The 18,752-nt window shown below is 31.5% G+C and overlaps 1 protein-coding gene across 3 annotated transcripts; it reads right to left on the bottom strand.

Annotated features, from left to right (window-relative positions):
* Window positions 1–52: 52 nt before the first annotated feature.
* LOC115877106 (phosphoglucomutase) lies at window positions 53–13,899 on the bottom strand. Of its 3 annotated transcripts, none has more exons than XM_030893197.1 (11): window positions 13,866–13,899; window positions 12,375–12,640; window positions 11,188–11,269; window positions 10,919–11,124; window positions 10,159–10,315; window positions 7,395–7,591; window positions 6,219–6,373; window positions 2,531–2,641; window positions 2,329–2,469; window positions 1,450–1,633; window positions 53–542 (listed from the first exon to the last, which is right to left on the bottom strand). In XM_030893197.1, exons 1-11 carry the CDS (start codon window positions 13,882–13,884, stop codon window positions 324–326), a joined length of 1,737 nt encoding a protein of 578 aa, XP_030749057.1. In that variant the 5' UTR covers window positions 13,885–13,899; the 3' UTR covers window positions 53–323. The 3 variants fall into 3 exon arrangements, with proteins under 3 accessions (XP_030749057.1, XP_030749058.1, XP_030749056.1); XM_030893198.1 differs by lacking the exon at window positions 13,866–13,899 and adding an exon at window positions 13,004–13,349; XM_030893196.1 differs by lacking the exon at window positions 13,866–13,899 and adding an exon at window positions 12,836–12,872.
* Between the last annotated feature and the right edge of the window lie 4,853 nt (window positions 13,900–18,752).

Genomic DNA, 18,752 nt, shown 5'->3' with positions numbered 1-18,752 from the left:
CGAAGTTTGTTAAACGTAACCTGCGTAATACGAGGAAGTATAAAAACTACACTTAACAAAAAAATATTTTTTTTTATAAAACAATGTAAAGGCAAATCGTAACAAATACAATATAGACATACATATATTAAAACAATTCACTTAAATATAATAAAAACTTTGGAAAATAACTGTTGATAATGCGAAACATTATAAAAAGGAACATCTGATTGATTTTCAAGTTAACTGAATATTGTTAAAATCCATTTTAACTGCTATACATATGTAAAAATTGCAAAGACCTAAGGTGCACATTTTTGGAGGAGTATTTGCGACGTTTTTTTTTATGTAATGACTGTGGGTTGATTTCTGCCAGTAAACTCCTTAAGTTGGGAAATTTCTAAACCTATTTCAACTAACGGCTTCAACATAACCTGTGCATCAGTAAGAACATCCTCTTTCTCGTAGCATTCAATATAAACTCTAATAGTGGCGCCACTGCTACCTGTTCCTGAGAGTCTGTAAATCAATCTGGAGCCATCTTCAAAGAGTATGCGAATACCCTAAAAACAACATACAGTATAATACCCTACTACTGGCAACGCTCGACTTTGGGTCCCTTTAAATAAAAAAATTAAGGAAGGAGCATATCAAAAATCTTAAATCAAACGCGACGGGGTCCTAAAATGGCCGACTTAAATTCCGGTTTATCAGTGCCGTTCTAATTTCATTCAAAACGTGTAAAAATATGATGTAGGGTAGACTCAATAATTTGTTGTTTTATGTTATGTTTCAATAAATGTTGGTGTTATTAAAAATGTTAACCAAAATATAAAATTCTAATAAAAATAGATAGATTATAATAATTATTCGTTAACACAAACATCCGATACGCTACTGAAGCAGGTAAGTCAAACTAAATTCTTTGACAAGTAGTAAATAAAAGCAGAAATACAAGAAAAAATATATGGTTAGTTAATTTTAAGTGAATTTCATAAATAATTGGTTTACTACACATATGTATATGATACAGTTACTAACTGGGAACTGATGAAAAGTTATTTCATTATTTCCCTCGATTTTTGACCGAGACCTACCGCACGCTACACAAGCAACTATTTTATAGTATTTTTCGATAAATCGCAATAGAGTCACTGTTAATTTAAGTTCTGCCATCCTTCTAGATTTACTATCTCTAGACAACTATCAGTAGTACAATAAATAATAACATAAAATAAGCTTGATAGAGACTTGACAAATCCACAAAATTTCAAATCAAATTCAAATGTGTCAAATGAATCTTCAAACAGAACTGTCAAGGATCCCTACCCTAGGATCCAACCTAACCTAACCTCCGTCTACCATACATGACTGAATGCCGTAATAGGCAAGTGGCCATAGATAGAAAAAAAAGCATGGGTAGCATTATACTCCTTCCTTAATATTTTTATTTAAAGTTATAAACATTACCTGATTTTTAGCTACAGAATTATCAATTGGGTCGACATAAGAGAAATTATCCGCTTTGGCAACTTTGTACGTTTTTCCTAAAGCAGTATAGGCTTTTCCAACAAGGCCGCCATCTGCAATGAATCCTTCCAGACGATTGATCATTTTATTGGCTCCTTCGGTTTCACATTCCTCATAATCATACCTGGAAAATATATCCCTGTGTTACAATTTACTTGAAACTAAAAGAATTTCGGACTTTCATTGTCTTTATTTATTTTGATTCTGTTTCGGTCAGAAGGATCACTAACCGTTATCAAGTGTAAACTAAACTAATTCCTAAAAATACTGAGTTTTTATACTGCAACAAGGCATTTACCCGTGAAAAAGTTGAGTGCAGACAACCGTGAAGTTGTTCACTTAGAATGCCGGCATTGGTGCGTTTTATCAGTGGTTGCCAAATATAAATAGATATTTCGGTACTAGGATTGCTAAAGAAAACGGCTTCTTCATATTTACGCTTTTTCCAATGAGGTTCCCTATGGACAACCCGAGCTTCCGACCACTTTATATTGTGCTATTTTGACCAAACATGGTCCGCAATACTTGACTTCATTGTTTCACCTTTTTGTACATGTTTTTTGTGCTCGCTAAGTGGTACATTTAGAGGACGTTTAATCTCTCCAATATACGACTCACCGCATTCACAAGGTACCTGGTAGATACCTGGCGAGAGAGAGAGAGAGAGAGAGAGAGAGAGAGAGAGAGAGGGGATTTACAGAAGAGATATACATAAGATATTTTGCAGAATATAATACAATAAGCACAGTGTCTACTATAGATTATATTTCGATCAAAGATGTTGAATGTAAAATGTTATTTTCAGTAAAACAAACTTACCTGGTAAAGTAATTTCGTCCATAAAGGGTCCAGTGTTCCTTCAAAATCTCTTCGACGCCCATTTGTTTATGTTCAATAACTGACAGCCATGCTAAAACTGCCCAGATACCGTCTTTTTCACGGATATGATCGGATCCCGTACTGTTAAAACATAAATACAACATACATTTTATTGAATATTAATATTTTGGATTAGTTTTACCCAAAACTTTCTTCGCCGCAAAGCGATAGACGACCAGCGTCCATAAGGTTTCCAAAATATTTCCATCCAGTGGGAACCTCAAATATCTCTTTTCCTAATTTTGCAGCAACCCTAGACATAATAAAAATCAATAATTATTGCTTGTTTCATTAATAATACCCATATAAATACCAAATAAACTTTTTGTCACGTGATTAAGCTTGACCGGCACAGCGTCGCCCATTTTTACATATTTTCTTTTAATTAAAATATTTTAGGAAACAAAAATGAATTAATTATAAATATATAAACAGTTATTTACATCAACAAAATTCACCTCCTTAACAGCACTTAAGAGACATAAAGCGCCATTACTACCGCTTTTCCGTTCAAAATATTCTAATAAGCATGTGATGAGTTTTTTGCAACGGCTATTAAGCTATTTTGAACACTACGCACTATAAGAGGTTCTAAAAAGAACAATGTTCAACTGCAAGTTCTGCTAGTAAAATTTTTTAAGCTTAAAGGATCACCACACAATTCATTCAAACCAAAACCTTTGTTCTAAAGTGTCAAAACCATAGATTTAGGAAGAACAGATATCACATTGTGCATTTTAACCTGATCAAACAATCGGAGGTTGACTACGTACTGTAAAAACCAACTGAGATAGAGAAGGCGACATTGCCACATCTCAAATTTGCGCCTATCTACTTAGTTTGATTTGCAGAAAAGGTGACTTTAAAACCTTCACCGGATATCAATAAATCTCAATTTCTTAATTAAATTAATAGTTTATTTTTAAAGAAACATGCGTAATAATATGTTATTAACCAGAGGATATATGCGTTACTATTAAAGGACATGTTTACTGTTTAATGTGCTGAAACGTCTAGAACTATTGGCAACGTCGCTGCTAGTCTTCCAGAATGAAAATGAGCCGTCCGTCCCACCTCCCCTCGCGACGGCCTTTGGTCCGTTATAGCGTACTACGTTTAGCTTACAGTGTGTTTGAAGTCGGAATCAAGTCCCAAGTGAACTTTTCAGTGTTTTTCAGTAGTTTTTGTTTTTGTTTAACATACTTTTGAATCTGCGAAATTTCAATATAGTACGACAGTGTCAAGTGTGTGGAAAAATAAGCTCAAATTAACCGAATTTGTCTTTTCACAGGTAGGTACAAATTTCCGCCGTAATTGTACATAGGCGTCCCACAGGGGAGTCCCTTGCAATTAAAATAATTTCTAATTATATTTGTTGAATTTTGATCTATTAAAACAAGAACGTAGTAGCCGGTAATTGAATTATAATTCATCTCAATTACTCCCTAACTGTTGTAGATCATAACAAATTTGAATATAAACGTTGCATTTGAAACTTTATTATAAGCCAGAAAGTGACATTTTTTTTCTTAAAATTGTGTCATATTTTGGTCATTATATACGATATTCTAAAGGAATTTTGCTCAACAAATAAACAAAGGTGTTTACCCCACCTTTTTACATTTTACTGCTTTATTATATCTGCCCCTTCGGCCTTGTTTAGACAATTTTTTACCACCGTACAAATACCTCTTCCTAGAGTTATTTGTACGGTGTGTTTGCCTCTTTTTTAGAATGGGACGAACTGTAATTTTAGGCTACTAGTTTTATACATACCTACATACAGAGTGACCCAGGCCTCCAAAAAAGCTTTTTACCTATTACGTTTTTGGTTTGTGATTTTAATTTCAATTTTTTACATAAGATGGGGGCCATTGTAATGCACATTTTCAAAATATTTTTCTTTCTTAATACAGTTCATGAAGATTGAGACATTTAACTAAAATTTGATTGTCTGATGAAGCTACCTTTAAAAGTAATGGGTTTGTAAATAAACGTAATATTCATTATTATGCGACAGAAATCCCATACTGTAGCACACAGATTTGATACTTTTAATGATAAATGCCTTCTATTGAGAGACTAAAAGGTAATTGCCTCATATCAGAGCCATCACAATACAAGAAGAAGACCGAAAGTCAAATCTTGTCTTATATTTTCAAAAAAACACAATTTTCTCATTAAATATTGATTTTAGGTATAGAAAGTTATTAATAATACAAGATTAAACAACTATTACACAGTACTTCACAGGAAGCTATCGATTGCTAACTAACTAAATAGTTACTAATTACTAATTTTGAAAAGTTCTTTTTAAGATCAAAAAAGGTAAAACTAAAACCTAAACTATCATTTGAGATTAAACGGGAAGTTCTAAATAATGTTACCTATTCTAAACAAGAAAAATTTATTTATAAGTTTTATAACATCTCTAATTAAATTTGGACGAAAAGAATATTTCTGTTTGCTGTAGGTAATTTCCTGAAGGAAAATACGTAAAATAAACAAAATAAAAACACTAAATCACCACAATACACCAAAACACTTTTACTTTTACACTGGACGCGCGTTTCGCTAACCATGTTAGCATCATCAGCAGATGATTATAAACTCAGTTTAGTTACTCTAGCCAGTTTATAAACATCTGCTGATGATGCTAACATGGTTAGCGAAACGCGCGTCCAGTGTAAAAGTAAAAGTGTTTTGGTGTATTGTGGTGATTTAGTGTTTTTATTTTGCTGTTTAACACCAAAGGTTCCAACCCTCAACTGTAAAATACGTAAATAAAAATGACTTTTTAAGTCAAAAAAAGTCAAAAGGACAAGTTATTCCAAAAAAGGGCAGGTGGCAACCCTAGGTATTTCTGGAATGGAAATGTAATGGCAAATCTACAACTTTAGTTTGAAAATATGTTCCGGCCACCTATGTTTACAAAAATGTCTAAAATGTGCTTTACCATTGCCTCCATATTCTGAAAAAAACTTGAAAGAAAAATTTTACTAATTACTTTACTTTTACTTTGCTAATTAAATTCCTTCCAAAAAACGATACGTCACTGGCCATTAGAACAATCCAAATGCGCCTAGTTGCCGGGGTCGGGAATTTTAGACTTCTCTGTCTCTTCTGTCCTTGTTTGACACATTGGAATGTTTGATACACTTCCAACGAGTATTTATGAATGAGATGTTCGGTCTATCTTTATAATGTCTTTGGTCAAAACAAATCAAAATGTCAGGAAATAAAATAGATAAATGTGGCAACTTGACATTTTTTACAGCAGAACTACCACCTGAATCACCAGTGGGAAAATTAAATTCAAATTAGTCAGCCCGGCGCCGAATATGTCCAAGGCTGGCAACAATGAATTTAAAAATCGCGCCATCGGTGACGTTTATTTGGTATCGCTTATACAGGGTGGCGCACCTCATTCGCCTCGGTTCTGAAAAGTAATGTACAGGGTGTTAATAGTCTATTCTATTGTAGCATGCAAATTTAAATATCTTTAAATATCTCAAAAACCAAAGATTTTAAACATATTTAACCCTTATAATAAATACTTTTTTTTGAGCCCAAGAATCCAAAAATGAAATAAAATACAGGGTGTTCCATAAGAAAAAATATAACTTTGGTATGGATCTGAGTTCTGAAAAACCCTGTATATTTCAAAATAATTTTAAATTGTGCACATTGTCTCCCCACATATACCCATAAAATATTTTGTTTCTACATCTTTCCGTTTTCGTATAATCAACCGAGGCGAATGAGGTGCGCCACCCTGTATAAAAGAATTCTAATATTTTATAAGTATATATATGACAATGCGTAATAACCTGTCTACTGCTGCGGCTGTCGGCATGGATCTGGCAAATCCATTGACGCCATTTTTCTTGAAATAGGGTATACATTCCAGGTTATTCGCCAAAACAGCCAATGAATCGCTAGGAGTAACGAAAAATGCATTTTTACCCAATATCATGTTACGATCCTAAAAAAAAATTAAAAAATTTCATCCTACTTAATTAACGTTATTTCTAATTTATATGTACAGGGTGTCCCATTTTTGTGTTTTACAGGGTTTTTCTCGTATATGAGTAGAGATTCAAAATGGGGTTTTCCCACTAATGTGCCACTTTTTGTGAACAAAAAGATGCTACACACAGATTTGTCTTAGTTCTCTTTAAGATCCTGAAATACAGGAAGAATTTGAAGTAGCGTAACTATATTTTTGCTGGGAGCTGTTATTCTTTAAATATAACCCAAACTTTTTTTTAAATAGGATACCCTGTATATTATATTTTTATTTTATTAGTCTTGTTATATGCGGCGCATAACGACAACTTGACTCGAAATACCAAGTGTGTGGTATCAAATTATTCGTAAAAAAATTACTTTTCCCTAATATCCTCACGACCCACCCTCGTTCCATTTGAGAAAATTGAGATATGATTAAAAATACGATTTGGGCATCTTTTAACTGGCCATGACAAGAAACGGAAAACATTCGACGATCAAAACTATTTTTCCAAGGCTCCTTGATTAAAAATTAGTGTTTTTAGCACAGCCATGGCACTCTAGATTGAAATTTACAGAATTAAAAAAAAATTAAAATACGATTTGTTTTTATTCGAAAATGTCGAAAGTTGACATACAATATGTCACTCTATTCAGAGTGTCAATTTCTATCGAATAAAGTAAAAAAATACTGAGGATGATATTTAAAAATCAAAAGTTGTAGTCATTTCCGGTGAAACAGGAAGCGACCAAAAACAATTGAATTCGTCAATCAATCCTAATTTATGTTGTATACTAACATACCAAATCTCGCTTTTGTTTCTACTTTCGAGACGCACCCGGTATATTTATTTTATTGTCATAAACAAGGTAAAAAATGCATTATTTAAAAAAGTAGCCTATACAAAATGGGACACCCTGTACAGTACATTTTATTCTCTAAAAGCGCTGTACGAGGTGTCCCAAATTCAAGAGAAACATCCCGTGATACTTACGCCGTCTCCATCGAACGCTGCTCCAAAATCATAATTGGAATCTTCTTTCAGTTTATCTACCAAGTCTTTCGCGTAGGTTAAGTTAGGATCTGGATGTATTTCACCGAAGTTATCCAGAGGTACTACGCGCCTAACGTTGTTATCAGGGGAAGCCCCAAGTTCCTCGACGAAAATGTTACGCACATATACACCAGTAACTGTAAACAAAAAATTGTGTAATAATTTAATATTACTTTTAAGAAACGTAGACTTCCGTTAAAACCGGAAATGTATATGCGGTGCATTCATAAGTGAAGTGAAACTTTTTACTAACAGCTATTAAATTGAAGGATTTAAAGGATATACAGGGTGTTTCAAAACAAATGCGAACAACTTCAGGGGGCGATTCTTTGTTCAAAATAAAGGGTAGTTTGCTTCATAAACGTTGGGTCAAAAGTCAACCATTAGGGAGATATCGCGGTACAAAGATGGCGGAAAAATAATGTTTTTATTTTTTATCTTGAAAACGAAAAGAGATAGTCTAATGAAATTTTATGGGAGCATTACTGTTACGAAAACACACTTTCTGGTAATTTTTTCACTTTTTTAAAATGAGTGGAAGGGGTTGAAATAAACTACCCTTATCATTCTTGTTAACGAAATTTAAAGAAAAATCTTATCAAACACATGCAAAAAAATTGATTTGGATAGCTTGGTTTATTTAGAAACTTTTGTGTTTCTTTGATAAAACTCGCCGATTTGAAATTAAAAAATAACATGCAAAGCATTACATGTCAGGATCAAAAACATTTTTAGATAAAGAATCTAGTGATAATAACGATAATAATAAGAATCTAGATAATAACGTATTGCAGTAGAGTAATGTCAATAAAATAATATTAGAAACATCCTAAAAAGTGACAGCGGCCGACTAGATTTTTCCTAAAAAATTAGAGCAGCCCACTAGATTCTTTATCTAAAAATGTTTTTGTCCTGATATGTAATGCTTTACATTTTATTTTTAATTTCAAATCGGTGAGTTTTATCAAAAAACACAAGAGATAAAAAAGTTTCTAAACAAACTAAACTATCCAAATTAATTTTTTTGCATGTGTTTGATAAGCTTTTTTTTTAATTTCGTTAACAAGAATGATAGGGGTAGTTTATTTCAACACCTTCCACTCATTTTAAAAAAAGTGAGAAAGTATGTTTTCATAACGGTAATGCTTCCATAAAATTTCATTAGTCTATCGTTTTTCGTTTTCAAGATAAAGAATAAAAACATTATTTTTCCGCCATCTTTGTACCGCGATATCTCCCTAATGGTTGACTTGACCTAACGTTTATAAAGCAAACTACCCTTTATTTTGAACAAGGAATCACCCCTGAAGTTTTTCGCATTTGTTTTGAAACACCCTGTATATTTTTTTATGAACGCTTTTTATAAACTTCAAAAAAATAGAGTTTTAGAGGTTTAAAAAAAAGTTTTTTTTAAATAAGTTTAGCTTTATAACTTTATAATGTTTTTTTAAACTTTTATTAGAATGTGTATTTCTTTTACATAATCAAAATTGTCACTCTAAATTTTACATAACCAAATTATCACTCTAAATCGCTGTCTTTTTTAGACAGATGTCACTTGTCTTGTCATTATTCAATTCATTATTCGAATTCTCCTTTGAATAAGAAGACGAGGAGGGAGCATAATGCTATCCATGTATTCATGCATGGTGGGCGGAAAAAGGATTCTAGGGTGGGGATCCTTGACAGTTCTGTTTGACGATTCATTTGACACATTTGAATTTGATTTGAAATTTTGTGAATTTGTCAGTCTTTACGGAGCTTATTTTACGTTATTTATTATTTAGTCTACTACTGATAGTCGTATAAAGGTAGTAAATCTAGATGGAAATTGTGGCAGAACCAAGTTATACATATTATGTTTGCACATATTATGTACATGTTTTTTCATATTGAAGAGGTCAAATTTATTTTAAATGTTGAAAAAATAAAAGAGACAGTTGTTTCATTTTATAAATACAATTTTATTGTCAATTGATATACAGTGTGTCCACGAAATAAGTTGACACGAAGAGGAAAAAATACGTTACTTTTATTTTAAGACAAAAAGTCAATCTTTCACCACCCAGTATAAGATCCAGCGGCAATTCGCGGCAGCAAGTGGCAATTAATTTATATGCAATATACTTTAAGCAACAAGTATTATCATGCCGTTTAAGAGGATTTGAAAGGGAAGGTAGTTAAAAGTCTTAAAGAGTGACAAGCAAAATTGTAAAAATACTATTTTTGTTGCCTTCAAATAAATTGCCATAAACTAATATTACTTAGGTTTAATTAAGTGCAAAAAAGAAAAAAACAGTTCTCTTTACCTTCTTTTCGAACGTCCATTACAGAAAAGGCAAAAGCTTTTATCAATTTTAATAAAATAAGTAATTAATTGGCGTTATCTGAAAACTGTTTGTCAGCTTGATACCAGTAGCAAAAATGTGACATTTCTAATAAAAAAAGCGCTACACTAGGTTTACTTGATTTTCTTATTTATTATGTATCGTTTACAGGGGAATATAAGAAAAGTATTAGCAACAGTTTCATGCAAACATTTTGAAATTAATATTTCTAAGTAATGACCTATCTGGGAACCACTGTGCATTGGTACACATCAAGGTTGGTTGAATTTTTACTCCCATCGCGCGTAAGAAGTTTCACTTCAAAAACTTTTAATAAACAAAATTTATGCATTTACGAAAAATAAACATTGACTAACCTCCATTCATAGAGTCCAATAAGACGTTAAATGCGGGTCTCTGGTCTGTTCCCCTAATTAGAGCTCTCAGCTTATTAAAATCGAATATTTGTTTCATTAGGTTTACGTAATTAGTAGTGGAATCAATAATCTCTACTGTAAATTGTCTACCATCTACCTATAACACAAAAGATGTTTTGATACACTCACAGGCACCTTAAAATTTTGATGTATTTTAAAGTTTTATATATTTTATTCTAGTGGGCCGATTTTGATGATTTTTTAGCAATTAAATTTTTTTTAGCAAAAAAATTAATAAAAACTACGAAAAAATGTTAGTGTCTTCTTCAAAAACCAATATCTCCAATAAAAATAAAGCTATTGAGATGAACCAAAAATTAAACTATCCAGAAAAGATGCACCTAGATGAAAAAATTATTTTTAAATTCGTTGCTTTTTTAACATATTCCACAGGGTGTTCCAAACTTTCACCAAAATAACACCATTTAATTCCCTCATATCATTAACAGATTGGAACTATAATTTTTAATTTAGAAAGAGATACTAAAAAGTCAAATAATTTAGCTACAAATTGTTTAAAAGATCATCAAAATCGGTCAACTAGAACACAATATATCAAACTTTAAAGTACATCAAAATTTTAAGGTGCGCGTTTTACGTGCCAAAAGTAAAGTATTTTACAACTTTGTTTATGCGCAATCCGAACTGCAGTCTTGGAAAGGAACTGAATAATACAGGTTAAACTTGCAAATATACTTACATTAAATTTGCTAGTTCCCAAAATATCTATAAGTCTATCAGTTTCTAAGGTAGGAGTTGTTTTGTATTGTGTTATTTTCGTAGAAAGTTCATAGATGGAGTTGGTTATATTATCAGGGGCAGGTCCGCCATTTTCTATGTTGTATTTAATACCGAAATCGTTCCTGATACCGCCAGGATTATGAGAAGCTGTCAGAACAATTCCACCTAAAAAAAAATAAAATATTCAATTAAAATTTTAAAAAAACTTTAAAAAGTGTTTTTTTTTACCTAAAACTTTATGTTCACGAATTAAGGCAGATACAGCGGGCGTAGAAAGTATTCCTAGCTGACCAATAATCAATTTGCTGACCTGTAACATAAATTGATTCATAAGAATAGCTTGTAAAGTCTGACCAAAAGGTTTGTGGAAGATTTTGACAGACAACATCCAAAAGAATGACAGAAAATACAATTTATCCGTGATTTAAATTAAAATGACAGACAACAAAAAATATCACTGTCATATGGGTCATATGTAGGTATCTTCTCTCGTTTCAGACAGATTATAGATAAACGTTCTATACAAAGATATATCAATCAAAATAGGATTAATAATATTTTTAAGACTATACTATACTTTTAGAGAAATGAACTTGTCACCAAAAATTTGCAAATTTTTTCTACTATCATTACTTGATGATGTTATTTTTTAATATCACCAGGTAGCTTTGGTGACACAACAATAATCACCAAAGCCACCTCGTCATTATGAAGAATAACATTAAGAAGTAACCATATAATTGAACAAATTGCAAAATGTTTGTGGCAAGTTCATTTTCCTCTTAAAAATTAACCAAGGCATGTGTTGACATGAGTCAAAAAACAAAATATTCATGAGACATGGTCCTGACCGAAAAAGAACGTTTTAGGAAAATTTGCTAACAAAATTATTGCACAGGATGTTTTAAATATAGGGTAAAAAACAAGTCTTCAATTAACCCTGTATAATAAGTCAAATACTAAAGTTTATAATAAACTGAGTACACAAATTAAAGTTGATATATGAATTTATATACAGTTTGCTAAAAAAAATTAAAATATAACATTTTAAACATGACCAAAAATGTTTCCATTGCGTTTTTCTAGTATTTGAGTTTGTTTATTTTGAGTACTCATAATTTTATAAATCATTACATTAATTAATTATAGAATTCTTAATATTCAACTTTAATAATTATTATTTCCAAGTCTTTACATGTTGGAATCTCATTTATCATTTATATATAGGACTGAGATCAAAAGGTCAATAAAGGATTTGAACTTAAATATCTAAACAAATATGACACAGACACTGTCTACTGTCTACATTATCTAAGGTTCAACACAACTATTTTTTCAACTGTAATTTAACTATAAATGATAAAAAATATTTGCAAATTCTCTAATAAACTAAATCCAACTGAATTTTCACTCACCTCATTAGCCGAAGCAATCCTAATAATGGTATTTATAGCCGGTTTAGAAAAATATCTTCCATCTCCACCGACAACCAGGGTAGAACCCTTAAGTTTGTCACCCAAAGCATCAAAAATACACTGGATAAAATTTTCTGTATAATTCTTTTGCATAAAAACTCGAACTTTTTTACGCAACCCGCTGGTTCCTGGTTTCTGATCCTCAAAGGGCAACGTCTGAGCTATCACTGACTGCAAGGTATTCGACATTGTAGGGCACCTATTGTCTGAAACAGAAAATAATTTGTTCTAATTCAAAAAAATTTTTGATGGAAATGTTGATGTTATTGTTTAAAAAGAACTAAACTAATGATAGAGTTTGATAGTAATAAGAACCCTATTAAAAGATTTAGGCAGAGACAACAATCTCAAGAGTTTATCTCTAATATAATGATGTCTAGGTATCAAAATCAAGTAAACACCTAAATAACTATTATGTATCATACAATAATTTAAATAACACTTTTACTCCTCAAATTTCAAGTGAATAACATAATAAATCACCACTTATATAAACACAAAAAAAAATTGTACAAAAGGTAACACAATTTTTAGGTTAAATTAACTGAAAAACTAAACAAATAAAATACCTGTTATAAAAGGCGAAAGAACTTGAGCTGCCTAGGCAGTCTTCCACGATAAATTAGCGACAAAATACGCGTTATTTATAACGAAAGAGGTTTTTAAAAATTATGTCGCCGATCTCGGAGATTTTTAAGTTGTTCAATGACGAATTAAGGTCATCGACCGCGCATACCATTTAGCGCAGGACATCTTTCGCTCATTTAAACGCGCTTATTTGAAAATTTAAATGATTATAAAAATATATTGCGAGGTATATTTATTCTTTTCTCGCTGAATTTACGTAATTTAGGATCAGACTAAGTAAAAATATAATTCTGTTTATTCAAAGAGTACCTAGGTATTGTTTTTTCTACACATTATCTAAGTTATTTGGTTTAATTGAACACTTTAAACTAATCAAGGTAAAAAAATAATTATCTTTTATTAGCTCTGGCATTCGCCTAATTATGACTCGGTATTAACGTCTACGTTTATTGTTAAATGTGTTTTTTATTTGATAACACCTATACTTGCTTAAATATTGGGTTTAATTAATAAGAAATTATTCGGAAATTCGTCCTTACTATGTATATAGTTCTACAGATAACAAATCAAAATAGATATATCAAAATGGTTTATTGGTTTATAATTTCGGTTTGTAAGAAAGTAAAAGTAATAAAATTACTTTACCTGATATTCTTGTCCCAATTATTAATTTGAAATGACCCTTATTTTGCTCTACGCAGAATACGAATAGGTAAATTGTATGCGATAGGTGGTGGGTACAATTAAAACATGATATCTGTGATATTTTTGTGTTTGTTCAAAGCCATATAAAGATAAAAGTCCATAAAAAAGGTTTAAATTATGATCTTGATTAATACTTACTACAGTTTTTCTTAGCCATATTGAAATCAAGTGAATTTGCTGAAATGATTAAATTCTTAACTGCTAGAGTAAAATAAATTAATGTAAACTGCTAAAATCATAGCTAAAAGCTTTCAATAGCTTGCAAACCAGATGAAAGAGATTGGTGACGGCATTTCGTTTCTGCATATTCATTTTAGTAATTGTCATTGTCATTTGATTTGGCGTTATAATTTTACTGACGGACATCTATCAATGTCAAAATTTTCTTTTAGTATGTGTCAACAGATAGGGATTTTCCATTATTTTGTATGTTTCTTTTTGTTGCAATTTAGAAATGGAGTTAACAGAGCAACTAACTGAGGCTGTAAAAATAGACAAATTTCTATATATTATGATTTATCCGATCCAAGCTACAAAAATATTAGAATTAAAAATATATACACACTATAGGGTGTCGTTATTTAAAAGGTTATTTACAAAGTTGATCTTTTCTCTCACGACGCCCTCTAAATTTTTAGTGTATTGTATGAAAAATAATAACAGACCATTGTAAACCCTTAATATTCACAGTAAATTAATATTCACAATAAAACTTGACCTACAGACGATTCATTTCCCATTTAAGTTACGTGGGAATTTGCCCCTTTTTGCAAATATTTTTTTTTCTCTTGATCTTGTTCTCTCACAATCATAATAATTAAACATTCTTGTACAGAATTGAACGCTCTACAAAAAAGTTCTCTTACCAATTTTTCCATAAACCTACTCCTTCAAAAGTTATTCACGGTTAAACTTAACCACCCGGTAAATTCCTAAATTTTCCAACTTTTCTGACAAAATCATGATTATTTTTCAAAAATTTAATCTATTATTTGAAAAAAAAGCAATTTTCATGATACCATGATAAACAATTTTGAATCATGGAAAACAATTGAATGCATGACAGGTAGTTAATTCTAATACTTATTATTTTTGAGCTTGTATTCTTTTACAGTACTTAACTAATTATAGTATAGTATTAACTAATTTTAAGTAAGTTCGGTAAATTTCTGTTATTTTCCTAACGTTTTTTTTCCTATTGAGTTGACGATTTGAATTTATTTTTGCAAACATTCTGGCCAACATAAAAAAAATCAAAATCCAACTAAAGAATGTTTATTAGAATAAATCAGCTTAAATGGTTTAAACTTCATTAGACTTGAAGATTTCTTAATTCCCAACCTTAACATCATCAGAATTGTATATTTTTATAGTAATAGATTAAATTTTTTTAAAATAATCATAATTTTGTCAAAAAAATTGAAAAATTTTGGAATTTACCGAGTGATTAACTTTAACCGTGAATAAATTTTGAAGGAGTAGGTTTATCGAAAAATTGAAAGAGACCTTTTTTGTAGAGCGTTCAATTCTGTACAATATCATTATTGATGTCGACTTTTTTTCATAGATGTCGATTTTCGAAAGAAATCAGAACATGTATATTATTTCGTATATTCTTCATTTTATTGATTTTATGGAAAGCACTGTTCATTAAAATGTTGTATCCTATGTTATAGGGCTTGTTTCTCTCTACAATTTCCTGTCTCACAATGTACCGTTTGTGTCGGGGAAGGGATCATAGTTTCATAGTTGTCGATTTTCGAAAGAAATCAGTACATGTATATTATTTCGTATATTTTTCATTTTATTGATTTTATGGAAAGCACTGTTCATTAAAATGTTGTATCCTACGTTATAGGGCTTGTTTCTCTCTACAATTTCTTGTCTCACAATGTCCCGTTTGTGTCGGGGAAGGGATCATAGTTTCATAGATGTCGATTTTCGAAAGAAATCAGAACATGTACATTATTTCGTATATTCTTCATTTTATTGATTTTATGGAAAGCACTGTTCATTAAAATGTTGTATCCTATGTTATAGGGCTTGTTTCTCTCTACAATTTCCTGTCTCACAATGTACCGTTTGTGACCCAGGAAGGGTTCATAGTTTCATAGATGTCGATTTTCGAAAGAAATCAGAACATGTACATTATTTCGTATATTCTTCATTTTATTGATTTTATGGAAAGCACTGTTCATTAAAATGTTGTATCCTATCTTATAGGGCTTGTTTCTCTCTACAATTTCCTGTCACACAATGTACCGTTTGTGACCAGAAAGGGTTCATAGTTTCATAGATGTCGATTTTCGAAAGAAATCAGAACATGTACATTATTTCGTATATTCTTCATTTTATTGTATTTTATGGAAAGCACTGTTCATTAAATGTTGTATCCTATGTTATAGGGCTTGTTTCTCTCTACAATTCCCTGTCTCACAATGTACAGTTTGTGACCAGGAACGGTTCATAGTTTCATAGATGTGGATTTTCGAAAGAAAACCAGTTTTACTATTTTTATGGACTAGTGAAATGGACTTCTTAAGCTTGGAATAGACTCTTAAGATTTACCTAGACCTAGAGGATAAAGTGATTTTTAAATTCCTTACTGTGGATAACCATTCCACAAGGTGTTTCAAACTTTCCCCAAAATAACATTTTATTTTCTCTCATAGGCAGATGGAGACTTTAATTAATTGTCAATTTAAAAAGAGGCTTAAAATCAAATAATTTAGCTACAAATTGCTTAAAAATTCATAATTCATCGAAATCGGCCCACTAGAACAAAAACAAAATATATTGAACCAAAGAATATTTTAATTATAATATTCTTTGATTGAACTTTAAAATACATGAAAATATTATGGGGCCAAACGGAATATAGGGACACCCTGTATAATATCGTTTGTTGCATTATGCTTTTGTTTCTATAAGCCCAAAAATCATACATCATACCATATGCTAGCCATATTATAATTGAGACATCTGTTTCTTTCTTCTGTGCGATAAAAACTATTTCTGTCTTTGTTCCCTCTTACGTCTTCCTATGGGAGGAATATTTCTATAGGAATGGCCAGTGGCGCAGCCTAAATATTTTAAAGTCGAATAACAACTTCTAAAGTTTAGCTTTAGAAGTATTTGATGTAATTTTGCTACTTTTAAACTCTTTTTATATTTCACTCTCGTACTTTCCTATAGATATCAACTAAATAGTGGCCAAAATTATTGTATATAACGATATTTTTATTTTATTTTGGACCTAATATGATTCTTTTTTATATTTTGGACATAATGGCTTAATCCACGACTAACTAATATAAAATTAAAAATCTAAGTGCAACTAGGCTGTTATTATAATTTGATTTCATAATGAGAGAAAATCAACAAAAACAAATTTCATTTTAAACAGAAAATATTGAAAACAATTTTAATTATTTCTCCCAACTAATAGTTTCAGAAATCAGGGGCGGCTCGTAGCACTGGAAGATGGTGAGGCACATTAGAAGAGAATTTTTATTAGTATGTATATATAGGGTGACCATTAGTACGAGGAAGTCCAATATCTTCGTAGTTGCCAAAAATATAAGAAAAAAAAGTTCTATATAAAAAAGTGCATATCCTAAAAAAATATTTTCTTTAAAATTGCAATCGCATTACCATTTTTCTGTACAGAATTGGATTCAGCATAAAATTCAGCGTACATCACACTATTGATTTATTTCAAGCACTATACCGATCGGGACAGACCAACTCTGTTTATAGGATTTTAACGTGTAAGACAGTGATGTAGGCAGCTTAATGGCAAATCAAATGTATTAAAAAGAGAAAAAAAGTTGGGTGGGTATGGGTGGGTACATTTCTTCTGAGCGGTATTGCCAGATTTTGCATCAAAATTTCAAACCGCATAAGTAGACGTTTCTTTCTGTCTCTCATTGAAGTTGCCCAGAAGATGTTAAGGAATGGCTTGCCATGTTTCGCGCGCAGCAATTTTCAATTCATTTAAGGTACGGGGAGGATCATTCCTTTTGGCAATGTGGCGCTTTAGCATGTCCCAAGCATGCTCGATCACATTCATATCTGGAAACATCGGTAGCCACCATGCACAGTTGTCTTATACCCTCTTCCTCACAAAATTCGCGAACCGCTAAAGTGCGATGGGGGGAGCATTATCGTCTATGTAAACAAATTCATCCCCCACTGCCTCTCGAAATGGACGCACAATAGGCTCTAAAACGTCTCTAAGATATGAGGTACCTGTTATTGTGCCATCAATAAAAACAAGAGAAGTTCGAGCTCCGAGCATTATACCTGCCCATACCATAATGCTTCCCCCTTGAAAAGAGACACGGGGTTGAGCTGCATTCAAACGTGCTCGTCTTCCAGATGCTCTCCAGACCAAAGTTCGTCGCGAGTCTGACACTAGGCCTATTCTTGTTTCATCACTAAACATGACGAAATTCCAATTAGGTCCATTTGCTCTTATCTCCTCAGCCCATTGTAGTCGCGTAATTTTGTGCTGTAAATTAAGCTTCGGAACACGTAGAAGCCTCCTTAAATGTAATCCTCTGTCATGGAGTCCTCTTGCTATGGTCTTTCTTGAAACATTTACTCCTTCAAGGCGAGCTAACTGATTTTTAATAGCAGTACTGGAAAGCAGGGGATTGCGTCGTGCATTGTTTACCATATCCATTTTAACAAAAAAAAATGATTACAAACTATCAAAGCAATGTATAAAAAAAGATTCTTTAAATTCCTTTCCGTATATTTTTAAACGATATATGCAATAATTATGGCCCCCATGTGTTTAAATATAAACACATAAATAAATGTATGGTACCAATGCCACAAAGTCCTATTGTTTAATTTTGTCAAACTTCTTTCTTAAAATTTGCAAGATTATGTACTATGGTAAGACATTTGTGTAGAGTTCTTAGTATTGTTGAACTTGTGTTCTCAACCTGATTGTTAGTCTGGTTTCTATACATTTCAACCAATAAGAAACGCGCTGAATAGTCAGGGATTCTTCTG

The sequence above is a fragment of the Sitophilus oryzae genome, unplaced genomic scaffold (assembly GCF_002938485.1).
Source record: "Sitophilus oryzae breed Bouriz unplaced genomic scaffold, Soryzae_2.0 scaffold_1442_pilon_pilon, whole genome shotgun sequence".
NCBI classification, from domain to species: Eukaryota; Metazoa; Arthropoda; class Insecta; order Coleoptera; family Curculionidae; genus Sitophilus; species Sitophilus oryzae.
This window is presented reverse-complemented; position numbering and strand designations above follow the sequence as displayed.